The 25,954-nt window shown below is 39.7% G+C and overlaps 1 protein-coding gene and 1 pseudogene across 2 annotated transcripts in view; one reads left to right on the top strand and one right to left on the bottom strand.

Annotated features, from left to right (window-relative positions):
* Positions 1-9,967, bottom strand: part of LOC124258367 (galactocerebrosidase-like) — a 46,980-nt gene extending 37,013 nt beyond the window's left edge. For both annotated transcript variants that reach the window (XM_046692458.1, XM_046692457.1), the window contains exons 1-4: positions 9,777-9,967; positions 1,982-2,050; positions 1,333-1,396; positions 171-259 (exon numbers count right to left, since the gene is read on the bottom strand). In XM_046692458.1, the coding sequence (XP_046548414.1) occupies positions 171-259; positions 1,333-1,396; positions 1,982-2,050; positions 9,777-9,908 (354 nt within the window). In that variant the 5' untranslated portion in view covers positions 9,909-9,967. The remainder of the gene's footprint in view (positions 1-170; positions 260-1,332; positions 1,397-1,981; positions 2,051-9,776) is intronic.
* Positions 9,968-13,155: 3,188 nt separating this feature from the next.
* Positions 13,156-25,766, top strand: LOC124258277 (annotated as a pseudogene).
* Positions 25,767-25,954: the final 188 nt, after the last annotated feature.

Genomic DNA, 25,954 nt, shown 5'->3' with positions numbered 1-25,954 from the left:
GAAGATCGAACTGCAATATAACGGTTAACCGTTACTATCACCCACCCCTAGAGGACACCAGAAACATTGCTTTTAACAGAATTTTTAAGAATACAAGAAGCCACCCAGTTCTCTCCAAGTTGTGTTAATACAATCTATTGTGTTTGTCCTAGAAGCATGATCTAACTAACCTTCTTGGCCTCCAACATGAGCCACCACTCATATCCTCTCTGGTAGTTCTCCTCCCAGCTGTTGTGCATGTGGGAGGACTCGGTTCCGTCTACAACACAAGGCAACGTACATCACAGACGAATCTATCACACCTCAAATACAGACAGACCAGTCTAAGTTAACACCCATGTTAACAGTTATCATGCACGTCATATTACAGCCATGTTAACAGTTATCATGCACGTCATATTACAGCCATGTTAACAGTTATCATGCACGTCATATTACAGCCAAACCTCTTCATTCATGTCATGATTAATGTCATCACTCGATGACTATGCCCTGCATTGCATACCAAACTTTAATCTTGGATCTTCAACAATTTCTACATTCTAACAATTCTGTTATGGTAACCTCCTCACTGATAATTTTCTTGTGTAAGGAAAATCATCTCAGTGACGACAATGATTTTACAAGGTAAACAGTCAAATTATTTTCATTTTTGTGGATGTTTCTTCCATTAAATGATATGTGAAAGGTATGCGACATATTGTTCACTAAAAGAACAACACATCTCAATGTATAATATTGCTCATGGCGAAATTGCATGTAAAATGCAGATTCACATTTATCAAGACAAGAACTGTTGACATGTCTTCAATAAGGGACCCGTTCAACAGTTATGGAGAAGCATGTACAATGTGAATGAAACCCCCTAAAATTTATGTACTAAGTAAGTGACACACCCCTCTGCATGTCATGTACAAAATCAAGGACACCCAACCAATAATTTTTAAGCATGATTTTCTAATAATTGTATGTACAAAATTGCTGACCCCCTAACTCCCAAGAACAAAATGGGTGACAACCCCCACCCCATAAATAGTGGCGGTCCCTAAAGTCGGTGACAGTTTTCTTGTAAAACTTCCGTAATATTCAGTTAAATGGCAGCGGTCTGTAAATTATCAAGTCTGGACCAGACAATCCAGTGATCAACAGCATGAGGATTGATCTACGCCATTGGGATACGATGGCATGTGTCAACCAAGTCAGCGAGCCTGACCAACCGATCCTGTTAGTCACCTCTTACAAGCAGCATAGGTGACTGAAGATCAATTCTAACCCGGATCTTCACGGGTCTCAGTAAGGCGGGGAAGTCTGAAGATGTCAAGGGGAACAAACCTGTACTTTGTGCATCTCCTCCTATTTCAACTTTAAGAATCTGCAGAGAAGCTCCGAAGTTTGGCTACAAGAAATTAAATAGCCTTCATGAACATATTAACTAGCTTAAATACAGGTACCAGGACTACAGTACCTGAAGTGCAATATACTGCAATATACTGCAATAGTGTTTATTTGCCAATACACAGCCCTAACATGTACATATTTGTTGTTCACAGTAAACAGTAGTGTTGAAGTTCAGAAATTGTAAACACTTTCACATGGTTTCAGTAATGTTCACTATACACTTATGATCAACTTATGAACATGCTGGAATCATGTCAAGTTTTAACTTATAAACAAAATACTTATATACATATTGGTTGGTTGGTAGGTTGATTGTTTGTTGTTAAATGCCACACTCAGCAATATTCCAGTTATGTGGCGGCAGTCTGAAAATAATAGAGTCTGGACCAGACAATCCAGTGATCAACAGAATGAGCATCGATCTTCGCAAATGGGATTACGATGGGATGTGTCAACCAAGTAAGCGAGCATGACTGCCTGATCCTGTTAGTCGCCTCTTACGACAAGCATGAGGTGCAAAGGCCAATATGAGTATCTGAAGCCTCTCCACTGCAGATAATATCTTATATGTCTTTAATCATACCTTGAAAAGATAGTCCAAGATTTCATCTCTTTGCTTTTTAGGGTAGTTCACCAACAGTTTTGATGTTGCCTGAAAATTCAAAATACATACATTTAAAGGCACAAAATCACCCCACACCTCTCTAAAAATATATAAAGCATTTCTCTCAATAATAGTTCACTATCAGCCCTCAGGGAAGCTACAATATATTTTATTCCAATCAAAATTACTTATTTAGATTACAATATTAAATTAAAAAGTTCAAATGAATTCATGCAACGTTGCATTAAATCAACTCTCATACCAGCCGAACATTATTTCATGCAAAACCCTATAGAGTTATGTCCCTTGAAGCGTCCTTACAAATATCCTACGCACAACTTGTGATTGAAACCAGTTCAGCAAACATTGACAACACCGTGTGCGACAGTTTTCGATGTACAGAGCAATTGCTTACATTCCATATATGGCAAGTGTTCTCTGTTTCGAAGCTGTGTGCCTCAAAGTTTCAATTATTGATTTCAGGCACGTCATAAGGGATAATACATCTTTTATTGTATCAATAGGAAGCTAAAGTGAGTGCATATGCCCCAATATATATAATAAAGTCCAAACTATTGTCATAAATGTGTGACACTGTGCCTTTAACATTACAAAAACATAACACAAATCTCCATTATTGCATTGTTTTAAATATATTGTGTCCAGGCGACACTTTGTTCCAAAAAAACTACAAAAGTAAAAAAATTCTCTAAAATACAAAACATGCTGCCCAAAACAATATCACAATTCAGCCTCACACTGTCTTATTCTCTCTTCCCAGCACTGAAGGCGAGCAAACATTATATGTCTTACATGTCACTTATACATTATACTTTGGCATGTTTCCTAATTTCATCTTAGTATGGAGTTCGGCGCTACATAAATGGACACATTATTATTATCATATATATATATATCAGATTCCAGCAGCTGACTGAAAACTTCACCATGATACCAGACTGGGACAGTGAAATGGTGAAATGGAAATGAAACAAAAGTATTTTTCAATACTTTTGCTTTGCAAAGTTGCTTTTAATTTTTGCTGGATTTGTTTTTATGCATTTCCGAAGATCTATGGTGCAAAATCCTGTCAAGTATGTTACAATCTTAAAGTGCCAATTGATTAGGAAACTTCATCCAATTTCTTATTTCTTATAAAAATTACACATATTTTTTATTGGTTTTAGTAATGCAAGTTTGGTAACGCTGGGAAACATTGATACCTTGCTATCTATGTATTAAAAAGAAGCGGTTATCCATAAAATTGAACCTGTTTAAGCTTTAGTTCTTCTGGATGTATTGAACTTACTCAAAACAAAACATCAACATTCAAATTCCGATGCTGCTTCAGGATGCAATTTATTGCTTCTGTTATTTGCATGTTTATTTCAAACTTTGACCTTTTGTTAATCACATTATGAAACTATTATGAACTAATTTCTCATCACAATCTCCTTTCTTTCCATCACCTCCTCCTAAACATGCTAAAGGAAAGAAATTTCAACATCTTAAATTATCATTACTATTTGGGCTGGATAACGACATACCAGTAGATCAAAGAGATCGATAATCGTTAACTGAATATTGATACATTATCGATAAATATAGAAGTAACTATTAGCACAAATGCCCCAAAAGCCTGTAAGAAATTATCCTATTTCACATCACTGGTGTGTGGGAACATATTATGCATGGATTACGAACAAATCAGCCTCCAGAACAAAATTTAGGAGCAGCCCATAAATAGAGACGTAGCTTTGTGTAATGTGTAAGTAAATTAACATTATACTCCATGACAATAGTTGGTGTATGATATTATCGATGACATAATTTTCACATCTATTACCATTAATAATTCTTCCCTTGGACGATATTCTTGACTATCAATCTTTTTAACCAGCTCACCACTGTTGCTCACTCTGTGAAATATTCACATGCACCGTAGAAATGAAAGTCTCACGGCAAACATTCTGATGACACTGTCACAGTTATGACTACTTGATGCCCAGATTTAGTTTTGTGTTTTCTCAATACCTTGAATAGCTTGCATATATTTCTGCAACCTACTATTATTATCAACAATACATTTTCTGAAACCAGAACTATTCTGTGTTTGTGTTTCCTTTTACAGTACTGGGATAGAAATACTTTTTTCCTAAGTGAACCTTAGGGCACCAGGCAAATATTTTAAATGTGCCTTTCAAACATCAAGTGTGTCCACATGTTTTTAGAATAAATGACTGTAGCAAGGATGATGATCTTTGGAAATTTATTGTCAGAAAACAACAAATGTAACCTGTTTTCTGTTATCACTGATAAGTCTTCTGTGTTAAGATGGCTTTCAAAAGCTTTGTTTGTACTGCTTTCCCAACACCTTTAATAACTGAGTATTCCGTGACAGGTTCACTTGTCAATATATCTAACATACACAATTTCCTCTTCAGTAACCGAACTATCAGTACTCCCATCACTCTAAATGGAGAAACAACCAGATTTCTTTACATTATCCATCATAATTCCAGTGATTTCCTGGGCGATAAAAGTCAATAAATGTTTTTGCTTGTTTGTCATTTGCGTTTTACAAGTGTTTTGTTTGTCTCTAAATAATTAAGTGTGTCATAAGGTTAACAGAGAACATTTTTTATCTGTGCCATTTCAATATCTACTGTGCCATGGCAAGCTAATATATGGGGTATTTTGAACCCAGCAGTAGTTCACTGTATATAATGTATGAGTCATGTAATTTCATATGCTTGTTTTCGTGTCTTTGCTTTCACTTATTTTGGATATGGGATCACTGAGGGAGAACATCTCATGCACTGCATCAATGTATACTTGTACATCCATTTGTTAAACAGACCATTCACCCTACAAAATACCCGGGCACATCCCAGACTTACAAGTTCGAAACTAACCTAAGTCTGCTTACACATGAAGAGTAAATTTCAGGAAAAACATGTGACATTCCTTGTAGACGGCCACTTTAATCATTACAGTGGTATGGTTGCAGCATTGTAGTAGATTAGCTTTTGGACTAGTGAGGCCCAAATATATACTTTTAACCCTGTAACGGCCTATAGCAGAGATGCCAACCCTATTTTAGCCTAATTAGTATTTTGGCAAAAAACTGATGCAAAAATTATTATTTTTTGGCCAAAATTAGTATTCACTTTTCCAAAGAATTTTCATATTAAATAAAATATGTAAATTTATTTGTCTAAGACCAGTGTATGAAATAAGGCCCGTCCGACCCCTGAGAGACGGGCTTTGTTTCTGGCGGAGTCTAAATTTACAGCCAGCCAACCTGATGGTCTGGTAAAAAAAAATGAGACAACATATTCTAATACATCTGAGTAATTTTCTTTGGATTGTCTGGTCTGGTTAAATCAATAGTAAGTATGCACATATAGCTTGATACTGAATAAAATGTGGTTGAAATTTATTGTGCATGGTATGTATGCTATTTAATAATTTAATTGAATGTATTATTTTTTAAAAATTAGTATATTTTTACTGCTATCGTAGAGTCGTGTATTTTGTGTTGTTTTTCATCATAACAAATACGATAAAATTGTATAGGTTAGCATCTCCGCTATATTTAAAATACAGTTAAGCTCCACCACCATGTATAGTGTAATAAAGCACACTTTAGCCCTAGTTAAAGTACGAGGACGCTTAAGTCCGGAGTGCTTTAACGCTTATAATAGTTCAGGGCTTAAAATGTGCTTTATTACACTATACATGGTGGTAGAGCTTAACTGTATTTCTTTCTAAGATGAAAAATTTAATACTTTCTAAGGATAATTCACGATTAATTTAAGGCAGAAAACAAACGACGGTGTCGGTGACCTTAAATTAAGAATCCTCGCACAGGGCTAACTGGCACGCTATTGATGTGTCTGACCCCCTACGTTAAGGCTAACGTTACCAGAAAAAAAATGGTAACAGTTTGATGACGGTTTTACGTTTGGATTAAATATCTTCTCTGAATTATTTTAATTACATCTGTCATTAACGTCAACCATATGGGCAATATGAACGTCGCATTTCTACTACCAACGTAAGTTTAGATCAGTACATCCAGATGAAGCTGAGTAGTCAAGTAGTCACATTCCATGATTGCATTGTGGGAATGTAAACATTGCGAACGTTACCGTGTCGCTGAAAACTTGTGAGTCGAATTGACACATTTTAACCATCGTAAAACCTAAGCGTAATGTTTCCACAAGTGATGTTAGCTGCGTGGAAGCAACTGCAAATCAAGAAACGGGATGCAACGGAGTAGTTTACTCTAGGAGGCCGGTGCGAGTGATGACAACTGACATGCATCGCGGATCGCCGCTTACATTGTGACGTAATGTAAAATGGTTCTATTACGAGGGGCACATTAGAATGGCGCAGTGGACGGGATAACGCCATTCAATTGTTACGTCATCAAAAACTATACCTTTATTTATTCGTATAATTCATATGTAATGAGACCGAAAGTGTGGTATTTTATTTATTACCCACGTCTTACATGCATTAAATTGACAAAAAGCTTATTTTTGTTATTGTTATGGTTTCCAAACCAAACTGGTTTCATAAAGAGGTTGGGGAAGAATTTTGTTCTGTTGTACACTTTGCATGGCGTCACACTGTATTGATGTCACTAAGCCATTCTCGCCTGTCCCTTGGTAACCGACGTCACGATGCATGTCAGTTGTCATCGCCTCTCGTGCAGCCTCCTACAGTAAACTACCCAGTAGCACCCGTTTCTTGGTTTGCAATTGCTTCACTTGGCTTACATCACTGGTGGAAACATAGCATTTATGTTTTTCGACGGACATAATGTCTCAGTTCGACTCACAATTAAACAGCGACATGACAACGTTCGCAATGTTTACATTCCCACAATGCATATAAGTTGTAGAATGAATGAATTCACGTGTTTGCTATGAATGAACAAGTAGTTCTGTCATAACGTGACCTAACTGAGAGGTCATTGGTTATCCAATCAAATTGTTAGAATCTCAGGTCAAGTCGCTACGACACAGATCAATGCAATACGACACTCATGTGACGTACGAGATTAGTATGCAACTACCCATACATTGACCACGTGGGTAATAAACCTGGGTATTTGATATCATCCTACACAGGTTAAGGATGAGACACAGGGAGAGGTTATCCAGATGAGTAAATATACTGCCTCTTATCATTACGGCTCCTTTACCATGTTTACTATGAACTGATTTCAGCTGTCAGGCTTAAAATATATGTGTATTTCCATAGTCATAACCCTCATCTGGATCCCTTGATCACCTGTAGGCCAGTGTAGTTAGTGAGTGGGTGAGTTAGGCTTTACAGTCACATCAGCAATATTTCAACCATATCGTCTTACATTCACCATAAATTCATATAAATTATAAAAAGCCTGTCAACGAAGGACAGTAAAAACAACTAGAATATAACAGATATATCAAACTAGCCAACAGCTGAAGGCAGATCACCATACAAGGGACCATGGGGACTTACAGTACATTTGCTTCCTGCATGGACCCTAGCTGGATTTACATCATCCCTTCAGCTGTCAGCAAGTTTAGACAATCTAGCCATAAAATAAAATTACATATATTCTACGGTAAAACATAGCGGTATGTCTAAACTTACTTTGAATCTTTTGGGACTTATGTGTTGTAGATGCGATACTAAACTTTTATTTGTTTTTCACAAAAAGCAGTTGAATGTTCATCTGGGAGAGTTATTTGACTTGTGTAATAACACACTTTTTGACAACTTTCATCAGACTGATTCTTATAGAACTTCACTGATTAAGGACATTTTTCAATCAGCCCTTCCTTGACTAATGTGTTCAATAAAATAATTCATGAAATTTGGGATAAAAGTATCATTTGTCATATCTATATGTCTAGTGTGAAGTGTGAATCTAACAATGCTGGCGGTATATTTCTTATGACTCTGAAAAAAAATATTCAAATGTATCTTAAAAAACCCCCCAATGATTATGTTACTGGTGTAATGAAAAGAAATATAATTTTTGACCGAAATGTCACTCTATGTAATAAACAGGAAGTTGTTATCCATAATGTTGTATGCTTGAGATTCAAGCTGGATTCAGATCAAATTATTCAAGTGCATTTCATGTTCTGGTCCATAAAAAATTGGGAGTGCGAGATATTTTTGTTTCTCTGCTTATTACTTGAAGACATTTGACACAGTGAACTTAAGATTATATTTCCCAATTTGCCTGCTAAAGGCACTCAGTTTGGATCCTTGATAAATCCTGGCTCAAATTGGCAGGTATATCAATAAAATATACCAGTTGACTTTGAGGCTGTCTTTTTATTGTAAATTACTTCGACAATCACAGATGCTTGCAACACAAAAACCTATGGAAAAGTATGTTGAATCCTATTTTTTATAGTGCTAAGACTAGTGGGGGACTTCAAAAGTTTGAAATACTCAATAATTTAAGTATTTGTGGCAGTCACAGATATTTGCGTGACTGTCATTTACTTCAACTAAACAATAAGCTATACAGTGTAATTAGTATCAGCAGTAATATTAGTCTTAGTTATTAGTGTCAGTATTTATTAGAACTCATAGTTATTAGTGTCAGTATTAGCACTTAGTTATTAGTGTCAGTATTTATTAGCACTTAGTTATTAGTGTCAGTATTTATTAGAACTTACTCAGATAACATTCAGACGTTGGCCCAACGTTGGCAATGGTTTTGCCAACATTGCCAACATTAGCCAACGTCCGAATGCTATTCGGTGAAGTTATTAGTGTCAGTATTTATTAGCACTTAGTTATTAGTGTCAGTATTTATTAGCACTTAGTTATTAGTGTCAGTATTTATTAGCACTTACCCAGATAGCATTCAGACGCTATCCCAATGTTGGTTTTGCCAACCAATGTTAAATAACGTCCGAATGCTATCCGGGTAGTTATTAGTATATAGTGTAATAAATACATAAACATAATAATAATGGCCACATGTGAGAGGGCGGATTATAAAAAGAAGTTAGTTTTATTATACATTTAGAATTGTTTTCATATTTGTAGAATTGGTCATGTAGTTGTGGAAAACAATAATGTGACGTACACAGGGTTTATCTATTGATTACGTTTTACACGCTGCAAGATGTGTGTAGATTTCATATCTTCTATATCTGGACAGCTGTAATTCAGGTTGTTCTATCATAAGTGACAGTATTGTGTAGTAATGCCAGCATTATATTTACATACAGTGATGCTATATTTACCTTATTCATATTTTACTGAAGCTAAAGTATATGATGTATGTGTTATACACACTTTGATTTGCATGTTAAATGAACTATCATGCTCTGGTTATGTTTTTATCTTATTCAATGTTATTGTGTATTTCAGGGTGTAAAAACAAAAATACAACTATAAGCACACTTACTCAGTCATCAATAAACTGAATCACACCCGTAGCCGTGTTGTCACCATTTTTGAAAGATGTCCCCATAAAGCTGCTACATGTTTGTCAAGTGTATACAGTATAGTATTAATAGTACATGCATAAACAAGGAATTTTGATTGTTTTCGATTGATAACAAAACACTGACTAAATCGTCTGTCCGTTAATACGAAACGTATATGGCGTGGATGTATCACTCTCGGTGTGACCAGTAAACTGTCATAACATTTTCGCTCGAATCAACCTTTACCCCTCCTCCTTTGTAGTAACCACCTTTCAGTTTCAGGTACTGTTTGACGCCAATGACGAATGCAAACCTACCCCTCCTCCGCTGAGACCGCCGATTCCATCAAACTGTCTTTCTAGTCCAACAGAATCGTCAAATATTACAACACCGGCAGATAATTCCACGAAAACCGCAACTGCAGCAAACGCGAGCGTTGCGAACATCATCTTCCTACACCGACTACTGCTACTGAATTGACTCTGGATTTTCACATGACAAGTCACATGATATTTGTCCTTGACCTTATGCCTGATCAAATGATTATTTTCGTATGATTTGCGTTACGTGTTTTTGATGATATCTGGGCTTATAAATTGATATTTAAACACTAATCGTGTTATAATAATATTATTGTAACGACTGCACTTGGTTTGAATTATATAGTATTGTGTCATGTCGCCATCAATTTGTACTGATTGCGGCTATTTAATGTATGTCAACTTTAAGCGCGGGAATTACGAACATACGTTTTCCCGAACAAAATACCCCCTTAATGTTCAGAATGTCAAAACGACAACAGGTTTCCTTGCTTAAATTCTGGATCTAGTTTAACATGAAGTAATGAATGCAGAATGAGTCAATGACCTGACAATATTGTACGCCCCCTAGATATAATCTATTTAGTATTGAACGGGCGTGATCGAAGGGCACCAGCATGGCACATATCTATATCACCGTAAATACTCGTATAAGAAACAAATTAAGTTGTTAATAAATTTGCTAAAGCACGGATTTCATTTCCTTTAAAACAATACCCTTGTTTATACCTGAAACACGAGCTATTTCAATGTTCAAATGCGTATTTTGCATTTATATTTACATTAAAATGTTGCCCATGAAAAACAACAACAATGGATAATATTAATTAATGTTTAGTTGAATTGGACTTGCGTTTCGAGAGCATCTTAGATATGTTTTGCACACATTGGAGGATCCCCTTGGTTTGTAATGTACTTTATGAATAACCAGTAAGACCCAGCTACATCCGTAATGTTAACCTGTCTCTACCTTTGTCTAAGAAACCCCCCAAAGTTACAACGCCAACATCATGATCACGAGGTGTATGTACGGTATTTTGAGATATGAGTTTGCATAACGCTGATTAACGACCCCTACAAGGATATCATGCGCTTGTTATCAAAGGTCAAACCGAGCGATAACCTATTTGTAAACGAGTATATTACAGCACGTGGCAAGACTCGTACGTTGCTTCACAGCGCTTACAATGATTAGTGGCATATACATGTACTGTACAGGTGAGAAATATAGCCTACAGCTTGATATGCGTATACGACACGTGGACAGTAGGCTGCTGCATCATATCCTCCTTGTTTTGAGTGTTGCAATCAGCCGGTTCGAAATTAACGTCGGTCCTCAGGCCCAAAGCCGACTGAAAACCACTCGGACCCACAGGTTTTGTTTTCCGCAGGTCCTTATGGCCTTGTTTGAGCCTACACATTCTGATCAGGACCCACAACTTTTATGGTTCTGGGACTTAGGACCAGCAGCTTCTCAGGGTTAAGGGCAAACACTGGTTGCATTATGAAGTAGGTACAGACAATATGTGTGGCCTATGAGATAGTGAGAAGACTAATCAAGGAGGCGACTGACGGGATCAGGTGGTCAGGCTCGCTGACTTGGTTGACACATGTCATCGTTCCCAGTTGCGTAGATCGATGCTCATCCTGTTGATCACTGGATTGTCTGGTCCAGACTCGATTCTTTATTCCATATAGCTGGGTTATTGCTGAGTGCTGCGTTAAGCAGAAAACCAACAACCTGTTCAACGTTCCTCTATACAAGTAGACGCATATACATGCTTACAGGAATACTTATAGTATGGAAATTCCCACAACACAGTGGAGCCTATCGATATTGAAAAGTGGTGTTTGATGTATAACCTCACACTTGCCAATATTCCAACTTTACGACTCCGGCTTAATAATCGAGTCTGAAGCAGACAAACCAGTGATTGACATCATGAGCAACTCCCCACGGGCTACGATGACATCCAGTCAACCACGTCAGCGACTGTTGAACTGACCCATCTGTTTGCTCCTCTGAGATATTTCAACTGCGGAATCTCAACGAGCAGATAAAACAGAGTACAACGTTATGTCTCCAAACACGATGCGTGGTGACAGGGTGACAGGGTGACAGGGTGACAGGGTGGTATTTCAAATCATTATCACGATTCGCCCCCACCCCACCCTGAAAAAAAGCAAACAAAAAAACAACAACCCAAACAAAACAACAAAAACAAAAAGCAAAACAAAAAAAACCCCCAAAAACAAAAAAACAACCCCAAAACAATAACAAAAACCAAAACCAATAAAAAACAACAGACAAAAAAAACAAAACAAAAAAAACATACTTATTAACATACCCCCACCCCCAAAACCCAACAACAATAAAATCCCTCCAAAACAACAAAACAAAACAACTACCACCACCACCCCAAAAACAACAAACATTAAAATCCTCGTTTCCCTCCCCCCACACCCACACACACACACACACACACCAAACAACTTCCACAGAGCTGTGTGTCAATGTGGTGCCCAAGTTCATTCATGGATAAACAAGAAATTGAAGAAATACAACATACAAGCATAACATACACTATTCCTGTCTAATACAGTCCTTCGACACCTTGTGACGTACAACTGGAACGTAACCAAGGTAAACAGACACGGTAAACAGTTTATAAAGATAGATCTTTTTAAACTTTAATAATGACCAAAAAGTCATTTCAGTGACAAGGCATGGAAAAGGGACATTTACTAGTTTACTTCACACGGGTTGTGAATAATTGACAGAAAAAGTAAAATCTTTACAAATAATTGCGAAATTCACTATAGACTTTCATATGAATGTGAATTAAACTTCCATTCAACAATTGTGTGTTTGGGGCAAGACTGACTAAATTCAGATGTTTTCGAGAAGAGATGTTCAACTCCATGATACAACCTGAGTTTCTTATGAGATAAGAACAGCGCAAGCATATACTAACACAATCATCTCGGGCCACTGATTTCTTCATATTACTTTGATATTGTCTTGAAAATCGAAAATATCCTGAAAAACAAAACATGCAAGTGTGAAAAAGAGAAAAGGGCAGCATGAAAACTGTCAGCCGTTACGTCTGGTCGTAGACCCAAGACCATCATCTGTTAGCGGACGAGGATAACTAAAAGTCAGATGTTCATATCTTTAACATCCTGAAACACAGTCTGAAAGGTGACACTGAAGAGATCAATATTTCTATTTGATGCGAATGTGAAACAGGAGATAAATCAACGAGTATTTGGTGTAGGCTATCCTGCTGATGATAACCTATATATCTACATAGATACTCTATCTTTGAAGATGCTGTTCAGACCCAGATCACATGACTGTCAGATTGTGTTAACAATGTATTTACATATTTTTGCCGTCTTTTTCTGTTTCGTAACTGGGTCTGGTGACCCCACCACCGGGAAATACATCATCGACGACACACCCGGCTATGGGCGTAGTTTCGACGGCATCGGAGCTATCAGCGGCGGAGGGGTAAGCCGATTGTTCATTCCCAGGCCGCATGCGACCCATCTCTGTCCCTACATGAGGATTATCGTTATAAGTCTGACCTTACTTTGGTGACTTTAGGAATGTGCAATCCTGAGGTTTGGACTCAAAACCAGATCCAGAGGGAGGTTGCAGGGGCGCTCCCCCCCCCCCCCTCTCTCCCTTTGTCCTGAAAGTTTGAAAGTTCATAAAATGACCATTGAAACTCTCGTGAAAACGGGTGAGAATGAACTGTGCAAAACCCCACCCCCACCCACACACACCCTTCCCAAAAAGCTGTATCCGCCCCAGAAATGAATGATGTTGTGTGTACATACATCAAAGTACAACCTGTAGCTATCAGAACAACCTTTATCGACAGTGATATTTATATTATATTGTTCTGATTTGATGACTTAATGTTTTCCTCCTATTACTTATGAACACCATTTAATATTCATTTCAACACGAAGGGTAAGTTTCCTGCTTCCCTGACAATGTTTGTATGCACATACACGAACACGTACGGATGGCAGGTCACGTGATGATCACCACGTTGCGTAAACCACCACGTGATGACATATGATCTTTTATGGTAGCTGTTGCAACTCTCTCTTTTAAACCCGTGAAGATCCGGGTTAGAACTGATCTTCAGTAACCCATGCTGGTATAACAGGTTATGGAGTGTGGTACCCATGAAGATCCGGGTTAGAACCGGTCTTCACCATTACCAACCCATGCTTGTCGTAAGAGGCGACTAACGAGATCGGGTGGTGAGGCTCGCTGACTTTGGTTGACACATGTCATCGGTTCCCAATTGCGTAGATCGATGTTTAGGTTGTTGATCACTGGATTGTCTGGTCCAGACGCGATTATTTACAGACCGCCGCCATATAGCTGGAATATTGCTGAGTGCGGCGTAAAACTAAACTCACTCACTCACTTTCTTTCTTAATTTGTCACAGGTTGTGTCAACAAACAGTTGCTGGTATTGTTAAGGCTTAATGACAGGCAATTGTGAACTTATGAGTTCTATTTAGAAGGGACGCAACTGGCATGGAAGCGTCAGATAAACTTTACCTTCATGATCAACTACTGTACATCTGAAACAAGGAAACCATCACTATTGGGTCGTATGGGTCATATTTGCCTGTGCTCCAATATTACCAAACAGTAAACGGCCAACATTGCATAATGATGGATTGTTAGAACTACACAGACACCCAGACATACATACATACATACATACAGACAGACAGACATACAGACTGAAAGAAAGACAGACACACACACACATACACATACGCACGCACGCACGCACACTCAGATAGCTCCTCACACAAACAGACATGTATGCATGCACGTGCACATACCTTCTTCTTTTCGCCAACACCCTGTATCGTTACTTTCTGAAGGCGAATCATAAACCTACAGTATAGCCGGAATCGTACAAGGCACAATGCATATCAGTAGACATGTCTTTTGACTCTTTTACTAACACCGATCCCTTTTTCTCCACAGGCCACATCCAAGCAGCTTCCTGGCTACATGTTCAAGTACCAGGATGAGATATTTGACTTCTTGTTCAAGGTAACAACAACACTCAAAGCGTCAACAGAATCGTCGTTCCATTATTTCTTCCTGTGTACTTACATGGAAGAAAGTCACAAATGGCATAATAGATAATGTCTCCTTTAAAGGCACTAACATTGCCATGAGCAAAACAGGGACAACTACTGCGAGACAGTCTCCTACTGAACCGTTCAAATGATGAATGACGATTTTGTGAGTGAGTGAGTGAGTGAGTGAGTAGGATTTTAGCAATATTCCAGCAGTATCACGGCGGGATTCACCAGAAATGCGTTTTACATATTGTACCCATGTAGGGAATTGAATCCGGGTCTTTTACCACTAGGCTGCCCCACCGCCCCAAACCATGACGAATTCTGCACACATATGTTGTCTTTTCAGCCAAATTTCGGAGCTGCTTTGCAAATACTGAAGGTAGAAATTGGAGGAGACGCCCAGTCTTCAGGTGAGTGAGTGAGTGAGTGAGTGAGCGAGCGAGTGGCTGTTATTTAATATTATAAATATTCCTAACAATATCATGTCCGAAAGAGACAAACCTGTGAACAAATGCATGATCAACTGCCAACGCAGTCATGGGATGAAGTCGCGCTCTCTACCGTCCCAGATCCCCACCATCCAGCCATAGAATGGATATAAAACACTTATTTTACACCGACCACGTTACACGAAGTGATTGTTTGGGCAATATTTGATAAAGATGACTGTCCACAGAGGGGACGGAGGCGTCCCACATGCACAACAGCTGGGACGAGAACTACTACAGAGGCTATGAATGGTGGATTATGGAGGAAGCTAAGAAGGTAAATCAGACTAAATATAAGAATGCACACGAATAGTTCATGTTAGTTTTCAGATGAGGTGAGGTGAGGTGAGGTGAGGTGAGGTGAAATTGGGTTTAACGTCGTGCTTGAGAATATTTCGCTCATATGACGACGTGCATGTGTATGTGTATGTGTGGCTGCTTGTACTAGCCCAGACTGAAGCTGGATTTATAGTGCTAGCCCACGGAGATACCATGCCGCAGTGAAGCAGAAATACTCCACTCAGACACATTATGCTGACTCCGAGCCGACCAGTCCTTGTTGTACCCATTAATGCCGAGCGCCAGACAGGGACCAACAAGTACCATATTTTAACGTCTTTTGGTATGACGCGGTCAGGGATCGAACCCGCGACCTTCCGCTCTCCGGGCGGACGCTCTTACCACTACACCACGGAGGCGGTCGTTTTTCAGATGATGCTATAACTAGTACTGTTGCATGATCCGTACTGATTATGTTTCGGAGATCGTCAACCTCATACATCTACGTGGTGACCATCTAAGACCTGCATTACTAAGTGTCTTTATTATTGCAGACTTTCACTGTACATTAAATATAAATACTATTCACTATAGCGTTAGCGTCATGGAGTAGCATGTACAAATTAGGAGATCCATGATTTCCCTGCATGTCATGTATGAACACAATGCCTTCCACAATCATCATCACTGGTATGATAGGGTGGGGTAGCCTAGTGGTTGAAGCGTTCGCTCGTCACGCCAGTGATCTGGGTTCGATTCCCCAAGGGGTACAATGTGTTAAGCCCATTTCTGGTGTCCCCCGCAGTGATTGCTGGAATATTGCTAAAAGCGGCGTAAAACCATAGTTACTCACTCACTTACTACAAACATTCCCTCACTGACTGGTCACTAAGAGCAACAATTCACCATTTCAGATCCTCAAGCCACAATCTCAGACAGTAAGCACATTACAGAATGTCATATTACCCAATCGAGTTTTGTAATAGTCCAACAACAAGAATGTGTCGAGTGTACTGCCGCGGCTGCTGTGTATTAACAGGTTAGTTGTGGCTTGGTTGTAGAGGAACCCCAACATCAAGCTGTACGGTCTTCCGTGGGCGTTCCCTGGCTGGGTGGGGAACGGTTCAGTCCACGACCCTTGGGGGGACCCCAAGCTCACTGTGGACTACGTGGTCAAGTGGATACAGGGAGCCAAGGCCTTCCATCATCTGGACATAGACTATATTGGGGTAAGTAGGGGGACACCCAAGGGGACGCCGGGTTAGAATTGATCGCCAGCTCCTTTTATGATATTTTTCGAAAATGTACACCCTTTATAATAAAGTGCATTTGTAGTGTGCACAATCCAGACATACAGCCTGCTCAAGGCGCTACAAACTAACGTTAAGAGGCTGGAGTAGAGATTTGAATTTGATAGGAAGGTAAGTAGAAAGTCAGATGCATTGAGAGAACAGGTGTGTTTTCAGTCTTGATTGGAACAGTTCGAACGTGGGACAAAGTTTGACGTCAGATGGGAGAGTATTCCACAGCACTGGTGCGATGTGAGAGAACGTACTGAAGCCAGTTCTGTAGGAAGGAACTGTGAGTGAGCTGCTGTCACTGGAGCCAAGTTCCTATATCGAAATAGGATAACTATATTTCTGGGACTAAATGTCCATGAAGGTGAACCCCTGAGGTTTTGTGGTTTGTTCGTCATCGTACCCTGAAGACTTGGGACGACGTACCTATATTATGTCTCATCACTGGCATCTGGGTCCGGATTATTTTATAAAAAATAACAGTTGGAAAAGAATGTTTTTGTATACTTATAATTAGCTCGAAAAGTAGCATAGTTGAACACAGTGTACACACGGCAGAGTGCAGGTCTTATTACGACTGCCATCAGTGGGTTCGTTGTCGGGCGAGAGTGAAGCAGGCGACTTTTTGGCAACTTTAAATCGCTCGGTATTAACGAGAATTTTTTAAGAACGAATTTGGTGTTCCGCTTAAGACTAACCACACGTCTTTCAAATGTAATGGTTAAAAGAGTACAAAAAACAAAAGTTTATTTGTTCTTTAAACGAATCACCGACATTACTGCCAAGTGTCTCTAGTACACTGGATGCTGGTGCTGATCTACCAAGTTCCATGGGGTATATAAAACTTGAGTGATATCTCGTAGTAAAAATGTTGTTGATGCCGATGTTTCCTATTTGCTTAAAAAAGTATAATAGTAGGCCTCCCAAAAGCTGTGATGAGATGTTAGATTGGCCCTGGATATACGAGGAAGGTACTTGTAAAAATAAGTTGACATAATGAGATAATAGACAGATTGTGATGGTCTGAAACTGAATACTTATTTGCAGGTATGGAATGAAAGACCCTACAGTGTTCCATATATAAAGGTAACTTTATATCTATCATGGCTGATGTTTCTACATTTGTGGGAAATCAATCGACTAACTAGCTGTAAAATATGTAGTTATTTTGGATTACAGTCAAACTATACTTTTTGGTTTATAGGAAAACAACTTCAGTTAAGTTTACACATTCATGAGTAATACGTTTCAAATGCTGATGTGGTCAACTCACGCTCAGGTTCATCGTTTTCTGTTGTCTCCTAGTTACTGCGGCAGACTCTGGACCACAGAAACCTGACCAATGTGAGGATAGTCGCGGCGGATGGCTTTTGGGGCGACATTGTCCAGGACATTCTACAAGACTCGCAACTCGCAGACGCCGTGGACTTTATAGGGTGAGTCTATACACGTCATATCACGGACATTCAGTGGAGAGTAATGAGTTAAGAGTAGCGTACCGATTCGCTGTATACATGAACGTCGGTTCAAAACCCGGTTTACTTAATTATGCACCATTTGTCAGCACCACGACCGGTGGTCATTGGTTTCACCAAAGTGGTAAAGACCCGATAAGACCCCCTATCCCTGGAGATTTTCACCCCAAACAAGCTGACACACAGTGATATCACTAAAGCACTGTTCAAGGTGGGTATACCTAGCACACTCAGTCATTACTAGTAGACTAACGCTTCATCTCTGAATACATATACTTTTGGTTAGAAACCAAAACATCCTTTTAGATTGAAACAGAGCCCTAGTGAGATGGGAGATTCAGAACCGTAGGAAATCTAGACGTGCTTCGTTGAGGACTTTATCATTGCAGGGAGGGCTGGGCGGTAGAAAAAACAGTGCGGTTCAGGGACTGTGAGACTACTATCATTCTAGCGTACTTTGTTAATTGTGGATACGTTGCGTTGCGTTGGAGCAACGTTTCCGCAAATTTGATGATGTTGTCATCTAAGTTTTGAAACATAATTTTGTCTAATTGACCTTATTCTGTTAAAGAATATCCGATATATGATAAATAGATATAGATAAATAAATACGTATTATTTTGAAACACGTGCAGTACAGGTAAACATTGTTGCCTGTTTCTGTAGCACCCACTACCCGGGAACGCTGTCCCCCCGCGAGGCCGTCATGACTGGTAAACAACTGTGGGCGTCTGAAGACTACGGTAGCTTCAACGACGAGATTGGAGGGGGGTGCTGGGCCAGAGTAAGCTTCATCTTATTCTAATATTTTTTCACAATCATTCCACGGCTGGAGGACGCGAAGTCTGTTTCATTCATTTACATGACACAATGTCATATGAATTGAATAACGAAGGATGTTTTTCTTGCAGACTCTCAACATGAACTACGTCAACGGTCTGATGACGTCGTGAGTTAGAACGCAAGATTCACAATTACACACGTCTGCAGGATAGTTCACTCTTTCAGTTCAAACACTGTTTCGTCTCCACAGTGAATTACACATGGTATTACAAAATGTCCTACCATGCATCCATCTCGCAGATCGATCATCGATATGAAAATGCCATAACTTCTTCCATAGCTAATACATAAAGTACACCATTGCTTTGATGAAAAAACCCCTCTTACGTCACATCAAATGTGAGGCAGTTTGCAAGCTGTTGTCTCGCAGCATTCGAAGTATTTTGTTCGGTTTGTAAATAGGAAAAAAGTAGACCAATATTTGACCTACTAATATCTAGTATATACGTGTATATAATTTTACAATTTTATGAAATGAGGCAAGAACAGACGTCATTAATTTAACTTAGTTCAGTGCGACAGTTAGTATTGCCTATTGTACTATTAGGCTGTTGTACAAGTTTCAAATTGTAGACACCTAATGATCATATAAAAATAGTTATAGTTTGAACATGTCCTTTGAAACTGTGACTGTTCTAATGTCTGGTCCTCCAGCTCCATTGCGTGGTGTATGGTGACCGGCTTCTACTACCCTCTCCCCTGGTACAGAGACGCCCTGATGACGGCAAACAGGGCCTGGGACAACAGCTACACCGTCAACACTCCTATATGGATCACAGGTAAAATACGCACTGTGTAGCGGGCGATATATCAGGTGTAGGAACTGCAAGTTGTTTGAGGACAACTGTACATCACGGGTACGTTCTCCAGAAGGATCCATATATTCAAGATATTGTAGCTGGTACGTTCTCCAGAAGGATCCATTTATTCAAGATATTGTAGCTGGTACGTTCTCCAGAAGGATCCATATATTCAAGATATTGTAGCTGGTACGTTCTCCAGAAGGATCCATATATTCAAGATATTGTAGCTGGTACGTTCTCCAGAAGGATCCATATATTCAAGATATTGTAGCTGGTACGTTCTCCAGAAGGATCCATATATTCAAGATATTGTAGCTGGTACGTTCTCCAGAAGGATCCATATATTCAAGATAAGCTTATTGTTGAATGTGATTTCACTTGCACCTGTCTTCTATGTGAACTGTATCGTAAGGAACCAGCTTTTGTTTTTGAAATTCAAGTTTAATGAAGCACATTTTAATTGTCATTTAGTGTGCAGAGCGGGATCAGTTTATGTTTAGGTATACAAGGCGTGTGTCGTATTTTACTATTTTGAAATTTCACTTTAAGGTAATACACGAATTTAAGTCCTTGATAATAACCGGTGTTTTGTCATCCTAAGTCTTCTGTGTGTATACATGTATAAAACATTATGCATGAAAGTACAGGCTGAACAAATGAGTGTTTCAAATCAGCTTCATATGTACACTGTTTACAGCCCACACGACCCAGTTCACAGACATAGGATGGCGGTACCTGGCACACGGCTCGGGGGTGGGGAATTTCTCCGGTGGAGGAAGTCACGTGTCACTTGTCAGCCCTGACGGCAAGAACCTTACCATTGTCATAGAAACAATGGTGAATGCAATGCTTTGTTTTGTATCAGTAGATGGACAGAAACATAGGTGTTAATTGATATAACATCGTGGATTCATGGTGATTTCCCAAACAAAATAATACAGATAGAATGCAGATAAACGAAATGAATACAGCTAAAATACAAATAAAACGAAATGAATACAGATAGAATACAGATATAACAAAATTTGATACAGATAGCATACAGAAATAACGAAATGAAGACAATCCCCAAAACATGTCGTACGGGCGTCATTAGACTTGCACAAGTATCTAAGGTTAGAATTAAATCTTAAAAATATGAATATCCCTCTAACAGACTATTCTGCTCGCTTATCTAGACTTGCCTCTTTAAAGGACAGAATTACTGTACATCCATGGGCTAAGCATTCAGTACAGCCTTGGAGCGTGATTAAAAATTTAGGGTGTCATGTCATAAGTGTGTGCGTTTCATCAGCGTAGAAAGGATTAATTTCAGAGTCATGATCACTCAGTGTGCACCCGGCCGCCTCTGTCTCCATACACAGTCAGTCAACAGAACGTCACATTTGTCCTCAAAGGAAGCTTCGTAAGTATCTGTAGTCTATGACCGAGACAGGGGAGGTAACTCAGAATCAAAATAGGATGGAGTTATTGAAGTCCAAACAATATCGCGTAGCAATTTGGTTCATCTGGTTCATAAACAACATGGTCTCTGCTGTGGAGATCTTCTGTCCATCGTAGGATTTACAGTGCATATGTACCGTCATCTGGGCGTCGACAGATATTTTCCAAATCTGAAGTAAATGTAAAATTAATGATATGAAAGGTGATATCTGATTGTCATCTGGAGGGACATAGAAATGGCATAACTCATCATAGTCTCTGGAGGGGCTACAATCAAGCCACGAGTGAGTGAGTTTAGTTTTACGCCGCTTTTAGCAATATCATGGCGGGGGATATCATTGCATCATCATTGAACCCATGTGGGGGAATCGAACGCGGGTCTTCGGCGTATCGCGCGAATGCTTAATCCACTAGGCTACCCACCGCCCTATCTAGCCAGGAAACTTCGAGCCGAGTCCTGCAAGGGTGGAAAATCTATAGACAGTTAACTCTCTTGCCTAAGGATGACTATCTGCAGTTGACACGTGTTTATTGCTAATTATGTATCGACGTAAGCTCTGCTCTACTAATCGACCGTAGCACTAGATGTGACGAGTGTACAACATAGACTTCCCAGACTTCCATGGACGGCGGATGTCAAAGTTTGTCTGGCAAAATGCTAGAATTATATAAAGGAAAGGTTGTGCTTATAGCTGATATATGTTCTTATTCCGTACAGAGGAACATCACCACGTTGAATGTGTGGCGCACCAGGTTCCGATATGGCGGGAAAGCGTCAACTGTATTCAGGAAACTCCGCCCCATTAAGGTGAGCTACGTACAATAACATTGACACATCTGTCGACTGGCAGATCCTAGCCCGAGGCAGATGCTACAGGCTCTACTGAGATCATTATTTTTTTGCTCTTATTTGTCACGTACTGCTTAACTTAAACAAGTGTCATTGATGGAAAATTGCGCCATCAAACTCAGGAAAGAAATTTTGCAACAACTTTCGATACCACGCCCCTGTCGCTATCGACGTATATTTGGAATAGTAACGTAAAACGAATATTTGTGATTGGTTTTATTTAAGTTCTTTAGAATTTCCTCAATGCATGAAGGGGCGTTGGGGTAGCCAAGTGGTTACAGCGTTCGCTCGTCAAGCCGAAGATCCTTGTTCGATCCCTCACCTGGGTACAATGTGTGAAGCCCATTTCTGGTGTCCCACGCCGTGATATTGCTGGAATATTGCTAAAAGCGGCATGAAACTAAACTCACTCACTCACAGCATGACGTCCTATTGCAGGTGCGAAGGAACCGAGTCCAGCTACAGCTTCTCCCGGACGAGGTGTACACTCTCACCACTATGCCAACAGGCAACAAGGGGTCCTTCCCGTCTCAGCCCACACAGGGGGACTTCCCCTTCATCTACCTGGAAAACTTTGAAGGTAATTTGATTAATGGCGTAAACACTTTAATGGCAGCGTCTATTTTTCAGTCTTTGCAAACCATACCATTAATGAAAGGTTGGTGATGTAATGCAGTTACAAACGAATGCGTTCGTTACATTTCTTATTTATACACAATATGTATAGTATTTAACTAGAAACACGCTGCAACATTTGCATTCAGATAAGTCTTGTAAAGTTGAAGGCGTTGGTTTTAAAAAAAGAATTACTCCAAAAATACCCTGAAAAAAATAAAAGGATGTTTCTGATTATAATCGTATGACGAGGAATACATATACTGCAAAATATGATGCGGAATATGTCGAATTGCCCCCATTTGAGAAGTCACTTGTAAGCAGCTCGTGTCGTTTGATCCCTGAAACGTAAAGAAAATCCTTTAACGATTTTATACCATTTTGAATGTTTAAATCCTCAACTGATTAACATCGATTTTATTATTTTTCTTTACGTAGGCTACGCTCAAAATTCGGAACCGTTTACGTTTGCCCAACAGATGGGATCATTCGAGGTTTTATATACCGGTGAACCCCATAAAACGTCCTGCGTCAGATGGTCCTACAGGAACCGGTGTCGTGGTGTAGTCCAGAGACACAGATACAACACCCATTTAACCTTGTCGGGGATTATAACTGGTACGGCGGTGGCAAACGTTAATAAGAAGCATCGTTTCTAAAGACCCGGTCACACTTCTGCGTATCCTAATTCCTTATGAGTTGCCCATTGACATTTCTTTCATACCCAGTCGTACGCGCAACACGCACCTCATATGCATCTAAATCATTTTGTGTAAGTTTTATCTACGGCGGCATGCGCACAGTACGGCCCAGTAGGCCTGATAGTTTTTGGGCATGCCCAAAACTACGCTGAGTACGCTGTTACGCAGGCCACAAGTTATAAATACGCAGGGCATCGGTCCCGCATCGGTCGAGCGCGGTACGAGTATGCTATGTGTTCGTGGGGGATAGGCGGTTCATACGTGGTAATTCGCTGATCTCCCGGCACGAGCCATGAGCTGCGTATACTTGCAGCGCAAATACAACGCACGCTGAACGAACTCCTAGCCAATGCCGACATTTTGCACGAATTAGTACCGTTTGTCCTGCAATCGGACAGCGCATTGTATAGCGCTTTTGTAACTTATGACAAGCGCACAGATAGCGTACTTGCCGAACATTATTATATAACTCCCCGGGGATCATGCAACTCTTGCAGCCACTAGGCACACCGAGTTATTGCGGCTTTCTCATCCTGGGACACGTAGTCACTACTTTGTCCAAGTTTACTTCAGTTTCTGTACCCGCAACTAGGTGTTTGCACGTATTCATGTGGCCACCACCTGGTCATATACCAACGGATTCGTGGGTTCTTTTAAGTGCACAGGGTTGTATACTGTACACTAGGGGTTGTGACAACACTGAAAGTGTCTGCACACAAGGTTGACTCCAATTGTGTTTACACCCGGTCACAGAAACTTGGTATAAAGTCTCCTCTAGACTCCAGGGTGACAGACCTCCTGAAGATGGCAGACCCACGCCGGAACCGGCGAGACCACATGACTGCCGTCATCCATAGAATCTATGGAATCTGCACTGGTAATGAAAACAGCCGGAAACAGCCGCCTATCGGGAATACGCTCGGAATATGCAGTCGGCATAAGTTGGGTGCGTCCGGAATACGCTCGGCATGCGCACTGCATATGCAGCTATTTGCAGCCAGAAAAATTGTGTTACGCAAATCATACGCAATTGATGAGCTGAATACGTTATTTATACGCTAGATTTGCGTCACACCTAAGTCAAAGTAATGGAAAAATTTCGCAATTTTGAGCGTACGACTGTGTACTTGATTTTTTTATTAAGAACTCATAAGCAGCTGATATACGCAAAAGTGTGACAGGGGCTTAACATAGTCCTTTCTTTGCGTCAATGACAAGTGTGTATCACCCGAAGTGTACTTTGGTAACATTGTCCATTCAACACAATTCAAATCTTGTCCGCAATAACAAATTACACCCGTATTAAGTGTGTAGGTTTTATGTCAACAATGTCCTATTTTCAATCTTTGAGGCTCAATTCATAGACGAACCTTCCTCTCGAGAGGCGTTGTTTGTTTTAAACATATTTTATTCATTCAAGAAAAGGATTGGGCACAAGTTATCCAACTTAGAAAAGCCCTCTCCAGATAATTACACAATTCATCTTACAACAAAGTACACAAGTGACAGACATAGGCTAGGATATGTACAACAGATGTTAACTGAGAAAGCGTTTTGTTTGAGAGATAAAGATATGTACATATTTGAAAACATTCTGGTTGTCAGTGATTGAGAGACCTGCATTGCCTTGTAAGATAAGATTAATATCAATCAGTGTTCTATTTTTGACAATATGTTCTAAAGATTTTAACAGTTTATGTAGAGAGAGGCGTTTTGTAAGGAACGCGATTTAAATCTGTAATTTCGACCATAATAAACATTCCAATTAAATTGTTATTTACAACGAATACAGACGACTAACATTGTTTTGTCGAGTGAGGTTCATGTGGCAGCCATGCATACCGGCGGTACAGTTGCAGTGTTTCTTTATATCAGGACGGACGTCAGCGTGCAGATGGAGATGAAGCTCGGCGACGTGAACGGCAGTGACGGCTACTTCCTGGCCGTGAGGGTGGACAGAGGAGGGTGCAACTCCTCGTCCGCAAGGGGCGTATTCCTCTACATCTACCCCAACCAGAAACAATTTGTCCTCTCCTCCGACATAGGCAAGGACGGCTAGATATGCCATTATTACATAAAGTCTTCTCTTTCAAAATATATGAATTACATTGATGCTAAAACAATTCTATTTGAAATGGAAATCTTTTGTTCAGTTACCTTTGTAATATACTGAAAGTAAGGAATCATGACTATTTTGTAAGACCGAGCTCACAATTTTACAAAATGTGACAAGTACGATATCATATC

This window comes from Haliotis rubra, unplaced genomic scaffold, assembly GCF_003918875.1.
Source record: "Haliotis rubra isolate DU_JTF1 unplaced genomic scaffold, ASM391887v1 Scf69, whole genome shotgun sequence".
In the NCBI taxonomy this organism is placed as follows: Eukaryota; Metazoa; Mollusca; class Gastropoda; order Lepetellida; family Haliotidae; genus Haliotis; species Haliotis rubra.
Note: the sequence above shows the minus strand (reverse complement) of the source record. Positions and strands in the feature narration are given on the sequence as shown.